Raw genomic sequence first — 15,514 nt, forward strand, 5'->3', positions numbered from 1 at the left:
CAATCGAAATGAGAAGGCTTTCCAAGGGAAATTCTTAAGTGGTCCTGCTTTCCAAGAGCTTCATTCTTCATATGCCTGATTAAGTGTTCTGAAGATTATGAAATCTTGCAAATAAATTACTTTTAGCTCAAGATTCACCCGGTTTCATTGAGGATCATCAATATTAATATAATACTAGGCTAATACAGTACAAGCAAACAGAACCATCTATATATTCAAGGAAAACACTTTAGTTGCAGGGACGTTAAGGTAAGAACTTAATGCAAAAACCCCCTGAAATTCAGCTAAAACCACCCTAACTTCACGCACCCTCAGTTGCGCAGCCTATGACAACAATGATGACATCACAGATCACATCACTGATGACATCACTAATTAAAATACAACAGTAACAGGCATTAAGCATGGCCTTCTGTCATGATTCCTGCCCCTCATGTCCTCAGCCCTCCAAGATGTCAGGCTGGAGCCAGGCCACAATCACCTACATGGCCCTCAAGGGCCTCTCCATCCCTCCAAAGACCCACTTGGAGTCAGACTTGGCGCTTGTGGCACCAAACTCACTCACCCCCATAGGATAACATTGGGGATTGGACTTGTAGTGCATTGATGGGGACAAGATGGATGCCCCCACATATTTCGGTTCCCAGAACTGCATGTGCAGTCTAGTCTTTTGGGTGTGGTTCAGCCCAGACACACCTGGGATACCCAGAGACTATTTAAGCCACGCCCAGGCTGAGAAACATGCTTTGTGTTTTCGGCAGCGTGACACTCACCGTGTTCGGATCGGTCTCCAGTAGGCCTGCATCTTTCTTCTGCGCTCAGCTCCTGCAAGAGCAAGAACACCGTTAGGAACAGCCTTACCTTGCACCGCTTCTGCCCATCATTCATCGCTCCTTCTGTTCTGCGGGCATCTTGGGCTGTGTCATTCCCAACCTGGTACGCCGCTTCCTAAGGAAAAGGAAAAAGAACAGAAAAAAGGCATTAGTAAGCATTCAGCAAATCTTCGCTTATTTTTAAAGACTGTTCGAGCTTCAAACGCTTGCCTGAATCCCAGCCGCTCTGGAGGAACTCTGTCTCTGGAACTTCTCATCCATCTGCAAGAGGGAAAAGACATTCCAGGTTAGCGTGGAAACATCTAGAGGCGTTGCATACCGCGCTTACTCACCGCATTTCTTCTTCATAACCAGCATCCACGCTGAAAATGTCGCGGCATCTAAAAGACACAGAAAAATAACTCAGTTCAATACAAATACTAAAGGGTTGCATTGTGCATCGCGCTCTCACTCACCTTCAGCGCTACTCATCTCGGCAGCACGTCGCCATCCCCGGATGCCGGCCATCATCTAAGGAAGGAAAGGAACGAAGTTAGAGAACTGTTCAAAAGACTCATTATACTTACCTGTCGGACTCTTGCCAGTGAAGTGACTAGGGAGCAACGAGCACACATCAATCAACGCGCCCCTGCGCTGAAAGCAGGACGGAGAGCACACTTTCCAATAAAACAAGGCCCAGTCTCCAGTCGAGTAGACTCCAGGGAAGGATTCTACGTCGTAAGAGGTCAGAACAGGCTGAGTGACGTCCCCGTGGATACCAGGTGAGCGTTACACCTTCAGCCATTGTTAGTATGCAAAACATATTTTAACACATGAATGGGTACTAGTCATGGCCTTCAGTTATGGACAGTGGTCACAACCTTCACCCATGTGCACTGAATATTTTTAAACAATAACCAGCTACGATTTTGGCCTTTACCAGTGGATACAGCTTTCAACCGTGTCCACTGTATATGATATACATCGATCAGGCTCTAGCCATGGACTTTAGCAAAATACTAGCCTGTGGCCACAATCTTTGGCTGTGCCCACTATATATTCTAACATAAATGGGCCACTAGCCATGGCCTTTGACCTCAAGCAGTTTTTACATCTTTTGGCTGTGTCCACTGTATATTTTAAAATAATAACATGCAACAAGCGGTGGCCTTCGGCCGTGCCCACTGTATATTATATACACTAACCAGCCACTAGCCATGGTCTTCAACATAATACTAGCCAGTGGCCACGCCCTTTGGCTGTGCCAACTGTATATTCTAACATATTAATGCACACTAGCTATGGCCTTTAGTCATGGCCACCAACTACAGCTTTCAATGTTGCCCACTGTATATTTTAAAACCGTGATGGGCTACTAGGCATGGCTTTTAACCATGCACGTTAGTATTTAACACTAACCGACCACTAGCTATGGTCTATGGTGCTGGCCAGTGACCCCAGCCTTTGTCATGGCCAAGTCCACAGCCTAAATTGTTATTAAGGTAATCAAAGTTTTCATGAGCTAACTTATAAATTAGGTTATGTCTAATGCCATTATTGATGTTATATATAATATAATTAATGATAGCATCAGTGATGTGATCTGTGATGTCATCATTGTGGTCATAGGCTGTGCAACAGGGGGTGCGAAGTTAAGGTGGCTTTACCTGAATTTCAGGGTTTTGTTGCATGAGGTTCTCACCTCAACGTCCCTGCAACTAGTTTTTTCCTTGAATGTCAAGGGTTTTATTATTACATAGATTCTTAGAAAGGTTACAGACCACTAGCATGGTCTTCAGCCATGGTCGTTGGGGACGGACGAACACTACCAAAGCACTAGCCATAGCCTTCGGCAATTGAGGACACGCCCACTGTGCATTTTAAAACACTTGCAACCCATTGCTGAAAGATGTTCATCAATCGCAAACTGATTTTGTCCTATTTTGACAGTGGTATTGTTATGCATAAAAGATAGCAGGCTTTGAGAAATCAATGTTTTTAGGCAATGCGCAGTGAGATTTAATGATTTGCCATGGACCACACCCTTTGGTTAAGCAGCATGCTCCAAGCCCCTTGTTTTATGGCAGGTCCCTTGGTGACTGTTGTGATACAGCGCACAACCCGAACTAATCACATTTAAGCAGCACAGTAATGGGGAAAAAATGGCCGGGGGCAAGAATAACATGCCCAGGTACTTTCTGCACCCATAGCAAAAATCAAAAGCTAGCACCCATGTAAGTGAACATATATCTTAAAGTGAAATATACAAATGTAGTTCATTTGACCTTCCCCTTAGAAGAAAGTGCGCAAGACGAAATAGCATTGGCCTTTTAAAAAAAAGCAATGAACACAGAAAAATAACCTGAAAGAGAAAATGTTCCAATAAATATGCTGGAAAAGTATAAAAGGTGCTCACCTTTTAAACCCAGCAATCTGTAGTGAATATTACGTGGTAAACAAAATCCCATTACCAAACAAGGGCTTGTGGACTTGTGGGTAAGTAAGCGTCTGCACTGGGAACATGACAACTGGAGTAAAATCCTGGTATCCAAATACTTGAGCAAGCTTACCAACTTCAAAATAACCCAAGGTGGGGCATCGCCCTCTGAAAAAAAGTTATGCTGTCCACCCACATGTGTCCTTTACTGGTGCTCTGAAAAGCAGACAATCTTGGGAAAATATCTGCAGCAGTGTCCAGGATTGCAAACTCTTGCCACATTGTGGGAAAATACTCATGGCTTACTTGCCCTGTCATCATTTCCCCTCCCCACCCTCATGTCTGGGTTTCAACAATACTCTGCTTTACAAAGATAACTTGAAATGTACCCATACCATAGTGTCATGCAAATATATAAATCCTTCTATAACTATGTTAGGTAAAAAGTGTACAATTGTGACATTATTCCCTCCATCTTGACTGAGACTACAAATACCAGAATGCAATTTAGCAAAAAGGCAGAAAAATAGTCTCAGAGTGCAAAACTTTCAAGGAATGACAGTAGCACGGTTTATAAAAAATAAAAAAAAAAGTGTGGCTGCTGTGTGTTATGAAGACGGTCTGCCAGTCATGCGGAAGTGATTAGGGACTTGAGGGGCCCCACAATCCCTAATCACTTCTGCAATTTTGGTAAAATCAGTTACTCTAATAGTTACTCTAATCAAAAGTTATTAACAATAGAATATTAAGTAGTTCCTGTGGGAGACCGACCCACATCAACTATAGGGGGCTGGCTATCGCCGCCCTATCATATATAAAATAAATATATATATTTTGTATGCTGAACTATGATCCCCATACATGCCTATTTGTTTCTTTTCACATTTATAAACACACAAAACCCAGGGGCATTGAGACGCTGTTACAACCAGGTACTCCTTGTTCTAGTAGCAAACGAAATCTTCAACACCATAACACTGAAAGCTTGAAATTAAAGCGTTTCAGAGTACGATGATAAAAATACCTTCACTTGAGAATAATGCACTGTTCTCTGAGCAGTGATTTGCAAACTTTATCTTGAGTCTTGTTAAATGTTGACTACCCACAAACACAAATGCTGGAACTGCCAAAACGTCCCTCCGTGTTCCTTTCAGAAAGAGCTCCTTTCCCCCTACTAGGCCTGCCCGCGTCCGCCACTAGCAGGAGGAGCCCCATAGTTTGGCATGACATGGCCTTACAGTAAAAGAAAGGCACACAGATGCTCCTTTTAGCAATGAGAAACCTATTTTTGGTGTACACGCTTTGGCACAAAAATATCCACATGTGTTTTTAAAGGCCAAGTAATGGGAAGCAGATTGCTTAAAAGAACTGTAAATTGCCGTGCAGGTTTGAAAGGCAGGCAATAATGTACGCTCTCCATTGGCATTCACCTGCACATAATCAATTTGCGGCATACCCAACAATAGCCTGCGCACTCTGGCCTCTTATGGCAAAAGGTCAGCCACAAAGGTCAGCTAGAAGGCTTCCTGGGAGTCTCCGCCCACGGCAGCATTGATACTGAGCAACTCTCTGCAGAAGGCTGCTCCAAGCAAAATGTAGCTAGTTTCTCCACCCGCTCTCCCCTGAGATCAACTCAAAATGAGGCTGCCATGAATGAAAGCCAATCTGCTGCGTCTTTCCCGTCACTATAATTTCCAAAAAACAAGGCATGAATTTCACTGCAACAACTGTTCACTTCCTCGCCTGGCTGCACTCGCGTAAGTGAATGGCTTTGCGCGCCCACTACCAGCAGCGCGTTTCCTACTATGAACATCTCTCAGTAGCAAACACCAACAGATGCAGTTTTTCTCTGTTAACAGAGCAATGCTATGCAGACAGGGGCCCTCGGAAAGGTAGTGGGAGATTGAGGCGTAGTTTTTTTTTTTTGCAATGGTCTGGATAAAAAAAGGGTCAAGCTGATTTCAAGCAACTTTCCTGAATGTCTACTCAATGGTTTTGTTTAGGATATTGGTGCATATCTGGGTTGATGTAAATAGGCCATTGCTATATTAGGGGGTCTAAGATTTTTTTTAAAAAGTAAGTCTGTCAATGTTAGCATTGCCCTCCCCTCTTTCTTCTCCCTCATGGCACCCTCGCCCCACCGATCTCAGACTCGACTCCCTAATTGAAACCCCCTACCAGGGTCCTTCCATTCCTCTACCCCACCCCACCCCTCTGTGTTTTACAACAGTATTATCAAGACTGACAAAAACCCAATAAAAGAAAAAGCATTTAAAATGTCCACTCTCAGTTTGTCAATGTACCCCACGGCATGCATCTTGAAGTAGCCTCCCCCTTCCAATCACCCATCATGTGCATCTCTTGAGGGACACGACCAGCAGCGTAGCCACACATCGCCCCCTCCCATTACCTGTACCCACACCATCTGCAGCAATCCATGCTTAATTGCAGAAGCCACTTACAGATCACTGCTGAGCGGAGCCTTGAGGAGTCTGGGAAATGAGCGTTACCTCCCAAGCAATCTATACACATATAAAAATGAAGTACAGCACCTGCGTGAGAGTGCAGTAGTGTGGGGCACTGGGGTGTTACCAGCAGGGCAAAGGTTCGAATCTCCTGTAGCAGAAGTAAAAAACAAATGTGCCCTTCCCTGCTGTCCAGGGAACAATGGAGGATTTCCCCGAAAAGTAAGGGAACATCATACCCTTGGGTTCCCGCCCACTTAGATCTCTGACTATATACAGTGGTGGAAATGGAAAAATTGTGGTGGGAGGACCCACAAGGGCCGGGGTGGGGTCGGAGTTTGGAGGAGGGGGCGAAGTCTGAGGAGGTGGGGTTTAGAAGGGGCAGAGCTGGCAGTTGACCTCCGATCAAAGGAGATAGCCAAAATAATAGTTTAAAACAGCGCAATTTCTTTCATGCTCCTTTTCCAAACTCCACACTATATCAATTCCACTTTAAACCACTTCCATGGCACAGGTGCACCCCAAAATATGACATTAAAGCTTGAAAACGGCTATTTCGTGCCATTACCGAGCCTGCACAGGGCAGATTAGATGCCCTAAGCGGGCAAAAGGCCTTCTGCAAATCACACAGGATCACGAGGAGCCCTACACATTCACCATGTGGGCTGGCTCTGTGTTTTATCTTATTTGTAAATAACCAAATAAGAACAAACACGATAGAGACAAAGGAAACGGGTGTAAAATAAAAATTAAAGCACCCAAGAGGAGAGAGTATAAAGTAAAATGCTCTGTGCACAGTCCGCTTGCACCGTGGTGCAGATTAGACTCGGAGCCCACCAAGGTGAGGGCTCAGATCTAATCTGCCCTGTGCGAGTACTGTGCACAAAGGGTAATCTGCGCTGTGTGCACAGTGCGCTCGCATAGGGCAGATTAGATCACTGAGTAGCTGAGCCTCCACCTTCGTGGGCTCGGCAATGTAATCTGCGTTGCGTCCTGCTGTGTATACTTAAGGTAGCGGAGCCAGAAGAGCGCTATGGCGCCAATGTGCTGCTCTGCCCCGCTACTCCATATCGTGGCAGGCGTTTTTTTGTCTTTCTTTTTTTTAAAACAATCCAGCGCAGAGCGCTAATCACATGGGTTGTTTGGGGCTGACTCTGGCCGGATCTCGAGATCCGGCTGCACATCTGGTGCCAGATCTCGGATCGGCCCAATCACCACCGCTGACTATGTACTGAACTCTGCCCTCGCATCACGAGGCTAGGTAAAAAGAAAAACCTAGCGTCACAATGAGGTGCTCTTCAGCGATATAGCAAGTAATGATGCACACTATTTGGTGAGGAGCCCCCAAGATTCCTGCCATAGGGAGTCCTGCAAAGCTTGGGTGAATAGCGGGGACCACGCTGCACCACAGTAGCCTATGAATCGGCCATTGATAGTCTACTATGGAAGTTCTTCTAAAGACATCAGCACCAAGTGCTGCGTGAATACATGTCATGGACATTTCTATCGGCCTATAACATGATCTTCGTTGTTTCAGAGCACATACTTCACACAAATATGCATTCCTGCTCAAATAAACACACTGATTCACTTGTTATGGGCACAATCAATTAATTATCTTTAAATACTGGAGAGAATTTATAATTTGTAGCCCAGCAGAACAATTGCAGTTTTAAAATGTTCAGCGCATTCAAACATGCAAAATGCCTAGAATATTTAATTTTGCATGAGCATTAAGTTACTTAATTTCTCTCCTTGCATTTGGGTGTCGGTGTGCCTGTGCACCATGCCGGGACAGATAGCGTGGCTACGGGTCAATATTAAATACCTACTAGCAATGCCCACACGTCTGGGACTCCGGGAGCGCTTGGAAGTACAGGTATATCTACCTTCGAGTACTGTACAAAAAAAACACAAAGCGGTAAAGTTGAAAGAAGAAATGTCATGCTGCATAGACTCAATGCAACCTGCTTTACAGTTGGGTCTAAAGGACAGTTCTGCAGGGATAACATTGTCTAGCGCTGCAATAGTTGCATAGTCAACAATAGTTCCACACAGGCAGGGGTGTTGCTAGGTCTGGAAAAGATCCAGGGCTACCCTAATGTCGGGACTGGGGCCTAGCTAGCCTTTTGGTTGTAGACCCTGAGCTATCTGGGGCTACAACCTAAAGACCAGGGCTCTAGCCCCCCTACAGTCCCCCATAGCAACGCCTCTGCATACAGAGTTCGGAGCATGCGCGGCTCACCACTCCGATCACAAGTTCCTCTTGGATGTGCAGTAAAAAGAAGACCTCCTTTAGATTTTGCTGGTAAACAGCTTCTCCACTCACTGGGTGGGAAAGGCAGAGTAGAAAAAATACTGTCCTGATCTACAGAAGCCTGACCTTGTCATGTCCTTACAAAGAACATCAACAGGATAATGAGAAAATATTTTTTTAAGATGATATACTACTATATTGCATGAAGATGTATATATCATTTGGTTTGGTGTTTCATTCTATAAACCAGGGGAGGAAGGAGGACAGATTTATTTCAAATGTTATCTTCATACCAGAAATATGTTACTAGGGGAAATGTTGAAGTGTATGTAAAGCGAGTTTCGTGGGACTATTAATAATTATAATTAAGTTTGGTCCGATTGAAGTAGCGTCACATGGAAAGACAACATACACAAAGTGCTTTTAGAAAAGGGGGTATAAACACTATAAAAAATGGCCATATTCATTTTCAAGCGGTATTATCATTCAAATAAACAAAAAACCCTATCCACAGGTTTTAATACAACCACATTATCGCCATTTTAAGCAGGGTTTATTGGAAAATGAGCTTACATCTATGTTGTTGGTTATTGTAAAAAGTCGACATTTTTAAAAACACATTGGCCTATGTTAATTTGCAATGGTGCAATGCAATTTTGCACTACTACAAAAAATACACTGGTGTACACATGCATGGCTTGAATATACATTTGGACCATGATAAATGGCCCCCTGTTGACAGTGCTGGCGAATATTAACACTCCACAAGTGTAACATTGTTTTACTGGGAACGGAATAATTTCTAGATGCACTTAAATGAAATATTGACATGCACTTCAGTTCTGATCCATTATACCCTGAAAATAAATGAAAGTAGCAGAGAAAACCTTTCATAGCTCTACAGTTCTAATAGCACACTGCAGAAACCTTGCACTGGTGCAAGGGCAATGAGGCATAGCAAAAACAGCACCAGTGGAAATTATGTATCATTTGAATGCAACTTTTCAGTGACAATTTTTGCCCAGGTGCAAGTACCATGCAAAGTAACACTGCAATGCAGAGGACTCCATGGATAGCCATGGCGAGAGTCCTCTGTTGTGTTGCTGTAAATAAAATCTACTCACCTGTGCTTTAGTGCCCCCCCATTGCTACCAATACATTAGAACAGCCGCACCTCATCATTATCCTATATCCGACATGTGTGAAAGTGGTATATAATGTAGCCAAGATGTAGAGTCAAGTGTGTCCCACCCATCCCTGTTTGCGTAGTTTTTGTGTACAATGAAAATATAATTGGTCTATATAAGGATCTAAAGAAAGATCTTTTGTAGGATCTAACCAGTTGGGACTTAGTGGGGGTGGAGTAGAAGGAGCGATTGCAAATGAAAGAAGCAAAAGGACTACCAGCCTAGAATAATCCAAGCAAGTGAATACCTTCTCCATTCCCATATACTGGGTCCCTTCATTCTACCCATGGAGGACAATTTCAAAGTAGGACATTAATAAGATGTGCATTACTCACTGTAGGCATGTGGGGCAGCCCAGGTGGCCGCCTTAAAGATTATAGACAAGGTGTATATTAATGGAATCAGAGTAGCGTCGCCTTGGCTCTCAAAGATTTTTTGTATGGGATCTAATTAGAAGAAGTACGATTTCAATAGCTGCAGATTACCACATAAGGTGAGGGTTTAATGGAAAACCGCTGGCCAGAGACGTTCCTTCTAAAGGGGAAAGAGGAGGTCGCCCAACTCCATTCTGGGTTTTCAAAGTACCCCCCCATCAATATTCATGAGATTCATTTGCATACATTGATTCTAAATGTATGCACATTTTCCCTCATCAATATAAATGTCCCGGGAGGATAGCTCAGCGACAACGTGTGCGTCTTGGAAGCAAGACGACACGAAGCAACACAGGTTCGATCCTTGGGTCTGCGCTTAGAAACCTCTGGGTGTTTAAGCACGTTATAAATAACGCAACTAAGACAAATAAAAACAATTACGCAATTAAAAAACAAACAATTCCTGCAACAGCGCCTCGATGCCCGTGGGCTGCGTGAGCACTTTAAAAATGCTAAAAATAAATAAAATAAAAAAATAAATGGGGAAATACCGAAAACCCGCCAGGATTCTGGCCCTCGAGGGCTGGATTTGGACAACCCTGGCAGGCAGAATATCTGTGGCCGCGTGCGCTGTTTGCAGTGCAAATTGGTTCTCCAGAAAAGCACTTCTGTAAAATCAAATGCATGTTCGCTAATTTCATAGGCATGCACTGAAATGATTTGTTACCTCATTTGCAAGGGACGGGGTAGACCATGCAAATGACAGAATCCAAATTGCCTGCACACATGCTTTGTATCACCATCATTTGGATGTGGAAATATGGATCCTTGTGGTGCAGATCGCCAAGCAAGTGCCCTCCTTGGATGGTGCACACTATGAATTTGGTCAGGGTCATTATCGAGTATTATTTTCCTTGAGTCTAAAAACTGGTGCATTTGTCTAGGCTGTCAAGCTTTAACCTCTAAAATAAAAACCGGTCATCTTATTTAATTATTAAGTTCGAGGACAGGGACACCTGACCAATGCCCCAAACTGGCACTAGGTTGATGGCAGGCATGTTGTGAAGTTTTTGGAGAACAATGCCCGGGGAACACAAAAACGTGTCCGTTTGCAGCTATGAAAGGAACTACACGAGACCTAAAGATAATTACATGATAATGTATTGGGTGTCAATAGTGTAATTATTGGAGAGGACAACCACTTTAAAAATGGGTCAGGCAGGGCCATCTGACCTTCGCTGAAGTGGGACTGACCTCTGGGATATTTGACTTGCATTTACAACAAGACCAGCAGATCAAAACTGCTCTTTAACGCAACTGGAGTGTCCGGCAGGACACCCCAGTACACCTAGCAGACCTGGATCTTCCTGGGCAACTTGTAGATGCTTCCACAATAGAGTGGGATTATTCATGGACAGTATGCTTTTCTGGCAGCAATAATGACACCATGTTCCATATTGTAAGGACTATGTTATGCCAAATAAATGGTTTCACACAATTAATGGCTGGATGGTCACCTTGCCTAGCATATAAACGGTCATCAAGATGGACCTAAGGAAAGCGTGTCTTCTTTTGGCAACAGCAATAGTTCAGCACCCTGTGACAATACTCGTGAAGATACATGACCGGTGTTGTTGTTACCGGACAGCCTGTGTGCCTTCATTTGGTCAGCAGAACAAAATCAGCATTTTAGGCAGTTCATCCATGAACCTATGGAGATAAGTGCATGGAGTTGATGACAGATTTGGTTGTTTTTTGGGACAGGACAGGCCAGGCTATTGAACGTATTTGTTCATTGTGTTTTTGTCTAAGGCAGCTATAGTTTACCTCCTCCCTCGGTGGCTTACGACAACATGCAGAAGTGGGCTGGAAGATGAGGGGGAACACACAAGTCCTCCTCAAGAGAAACTGAATGATCGTGCGTTTGGCCATGAGAGGCGAGGCATCACTTTAGATATTCATTGCACAAAGTCACAGATGATCTAGGGTGCTTTGTGATCAGAATAATTTGAGTGAAAACTCAAATTGTGATGCGTCTTGCCATTCAGTGCTAGCGACAGAGTCTTTTTTACAGTACTGGACGTTTTTGAGCTGTGTTAATCCTCTGCGTCTTACTAGGTGACACACTAACATTTTTGCTGATTGACATACAGAGACACATACACTTGGTCTGCTCTGCATGCGACACTTACCGTTTGAGTGGACTACATAGGATTGGTGGGGCAGCAGCAGGAAGTATCATACCACGAAGTACATATTTGGAGAGCCGGTCCATACATTTCATCAAGGATTTTCTTACGTCATGGACAAACATTACTGTGAAATGGGGGTTCTATTTGATATTTTCGAATATTCTTCGGGTGGTGGGGTGTCGTCACCCCAGAACCTCCCTTACACCTCATAATAGGGTGATTTTACCCTCGGATCTCCTTTCCTCCCTTGCCCACTCCCTACCAAACACATTACTACCAAAACACGCTCCATTACAGAGACACACACACACCAACAAGAAACGCACACAAATACTCGCTAACCCCACCCCGTCACTTCATGCCAAACGCACTTCCCCAGCCCTCACACAAATACCCTTACGTTATCCTGCGTCCCTTCCCCTTTCCCATCAGGATCCCTGCCATGCTACAAACGTTGTCCCTCAACACACACAGACACACACTTACCAGATTCATCTGTGTCTTGCCACCGGGCCGTGCCAGTCAGCCCTTGTGTGCACTCCTATGTGGCAGGGGTGAGACAGTTCAATTTACAAAGACCATTCAGTGCAGTCTCGGATCAGTCTTTCTAAATCAAATTGTTTTTTTAAAGTTTTTTCCTCACCGAGAACCGAAATGAAAAGGGGGGCATATTTTCTAAGGTTAGTTATGGGACCTGGGTGGCATAATTTTGCCTTTGAATGAGGAAGAGTCTTCTCCCAAATGTGATCATAATGGGGTGGGGCATTGTTCTGTAAGGCACCTGACCAAGGCTGGTCTTGGAACCCTGCGAAAGTACATGGTTCTGTTCTAGAGTTGAGAAGGAGCATCACTTTAAGGAGATATGGTGTGAATAACTGTTCAACAATCCAAAACAGCAGGACGCCTGTATAATATCTACCCCACTCTCCACCAATAGTTGCTATAGGAGGGGGGGCAGATGCCTACTGTACTATTGTTTCACCAGGCTACATACATATGGTGAACTCCTTTGACCGTAAAGTAGCAAGGTGCCAATAAGACCCTTCACCTTAGAAATAATGGGAACACAACTTTATGCTTTTAACTTCCCTTTCAAGATGCAAAGACAATCAGATCAGCGTCCCTAGATCTACACATGGATCTTCCCAGATACACCAAGGCATCAAGCTTCACAAGAATTCCCTTCTTTTTGATTCCATCTTTTCTTTACAACTTTTAATTGCACTGGAATTCGCATGTAGCATGACTCCATTTAAATAAATATACGCACCACTCACTGAGTGGACACTTAGCCGTTTACAGCAATGTTGTCATGTTAGTAAATCATCATTGAAAGCTGTAGATGGAATAAATCCTCAGATCTATTAAGCTCACCGGCTCTCTCAAATCTGTCAAAGAACAACCATTTGACATTGACATGTTGACAGAGACCCACCTTATCCGCATCAATAGACATATCATCAATATACATGTTACTGGATGAGGGACAGGAACATAACTAAGGTAGGCAACACATTTTCAAAAGGTGGCTACAAATAGCTCCACATAAGAACTCCCTCAGAATAGAATTGTTTGACAAAAGGTGTATGAATCTTCAGCTTGCCTTTGCATATTGATTCCAATCGAGTTTGCTTAGTTGCCAAAATGAAGCCTGTGTGCCGATTTGCATCAGCATTCACCCAGAGCTTGCAAACAGTGAAACACTCGGACAAACATATCGTATGTCCTTCCACTGTGATGGTATTATCAACAGCCTTCTCTAGCATATACTAAGGAGGACCACAAGCACTGCCCATCCACCTTGTTTCCCGGAGATGGGATTCCAATGGCTTTCAGTAGATCTAACTGGGCTAGATGGAGCAGTCCTTTGAGGCTATAGGAGACACTACACCTAGGCCTCTCAATTACCAAGCTCCCCCCCCCCCCCCCCCCGAGTGCAATACAAGAGGAAGCCGGGTAAACGTCAGGCAGAGGCATTTTTGGGTTCAGTGCCTCTTCAACTGACATGTTACCCCTTGACTGCACAGTGGTATAGCACTTGCAAGAAACACAAGCATAGGTTTAGGAGTAGGATCACCAACCAGTTCAGCGTGCCGCTAATGTGATGGCCTGTGGGTTAAACTCTAGAGTTTCCCAATGGAGATTGCCTTAGCTTCAGGAGTGTTTCAAGATAGACTGTCAACGCTCCACTGTATGGAAAGTAGGAATTTCTGGTTACTTCACCAGGTGAGTGCTTTGGAAGGGGAACACTACCCGTGTATCCTATTACTCCACAGTTCATTCTCTGGAGCTTCATTTTGCTTCGATGGGGTGGCCAGTTCCCTTTATATGTAAACCCCATGTTATGGCACGGGGAAGAAAATGGAAATACCCAGTCTAGTGTTATTGGGCAAATGAGGATGTTGTTAATGGAACAAAATTGAGCGGGATAATGTCTCAATGTTTCAAAGAAATTGCAGAGGGTCTTCAAGTTAGCGAAGGTCCACACAATGAGTAGACTCTCCGCAAGAGAAAACTAATTTAGTGGTCGCTGAACTCCATTCTTCAGATCTGGGTTCCCAGGTCTTCTGTAGAAAACTCCACACTGTCGCATCTCTCTCTCCCTGGGTTGCACTAGGCACTACCAACTTGCCTGACCTCAAGAACGCTGTATTAAAACAAAAAGGATGAACGACACTCGTCTGGCACTAGCACCCGTCCGCAACTGTGAATCCCATACATCGGTCTGCCAGCCATTCCTGAGGTCCCAGACAAGCTGGCGCGTCTCCCAGGGAGATGCCCGCATGTGTCCAAACTCGCGGTCAGGTGGGTCCTTGCCTGGTTGTGTTTCCCCAAACTCTCTTTATCAAAATGGGCCAGTCTTCTTTATGAGGGGAAAATTGAGTCAATAAATACTCACAAAAGTTATTCAGTACACTACACCTTCAGCTAAAGCTGCCATGTTCAACATTTGTAATTTGGCCGATATTATCAGGAGTCACTAACTCAAAATGGTAGAACATTTAGTAAATGTCCGATGCCCACCTTATCTTTCCCTTTGCAATGTAATACAGCAAATGGCTCATAAGACTCTTATGCATAATACAAATAAAGAACGACTCATGTAGGTAACCCTTTGCAATAATTAGGAAGAGGATGGCAATGGTAAAATATGTATATGTAAACCAATGCATGCAGCTTTACTCTAACACCGCTGATGGTATTTCAGTAAATTCCCACCCATTAGCGGCATGCAGGTGCTATTCCGGTGATTCGCCAGACCTCTCCAGATTACCAGCTGCAACAATAACCGTTGCCTGCGGTAATTTATAGCCAGAAAGCATCCTCAGATATAATGAGTGCTTGAGCACCTTCTGCCATCAATGCAATAGCCAAGAAAAGGACAATCCCTGTGTGACGCGACATCAAAGTGAAAAAACATTGGGCAAGTGAATCATACAGTGAAAGGCAGCGCTACAATGATATAGAACCATGCCATGGGAGCAAGATGCAGAAACTAACACATAGGGGTGGGAAAGTGGCCTGAAAGCGCCACAACCCGCATCTCATTGTATTCCGTTTTATATCATACTCACAAAGCTACCCTACACATGCGTTTCCTTTTAATAAAAGAAAAACTACATTACTCTTCCCTGCTGTTGTGATTGTCACGTTGTACACTAGACTACAACTGCCAAGTGTACCACACAATGAAAAACTGGCCAAAGGCTCCTGCTCCCCAATTACTGCTCTCTTGTAATGGCAAACTGATATTGCAGCTAAACGGTGAAAACATGTACCAAATTCGCTC

The 15,514-nt window shown here is 44.1% G+C and overlaps 1 protein-coding gene across 4 annotated transcripts in view; it reads right to left on the bottom strand.

The window, feature by feature from the left end:
- The window catches only part of ZNF521 (zinc finger protein 521), a 1,002,654-nt gene that overhangs the window by 166,148 nt on the left and 820,992 nt on the right, over positions 1-15,514 (bottom strand). For 2 of the 4 annotated variants that reach the window (XM_069620932.1, XM_069620931.1), the window contains exon 5: positions 7,547-7,612. The exons of the other annotated variants lie outside the window; for them this stretch is intronic. In XM_069620932.1, the coding sequence (XP_069477033.1) occupies positions 7,547-7,612 (66 nt within the window). The remainder of the gene's footprint in view (positions 1-7,546; positions 7,613-15,514) is intronic. 4 annotated transcript variants of the gene reach the window in all.

Source organism: Ambystoma mexicanum, chromosome 5q (genome assembly GCF_040938575.1).
Source record: "Ambystoma mexicanum isolate Mex_15411 chromosome 5q, UKY_AmexF1_1, whole genome shotgun sequence".
Lineage (NCBI taxonomy): Eukaryota > Metazoa > Chordata > Amphibia > Caudata > Ambystomatidae > Ambystoma > Ambystoma mexicanum.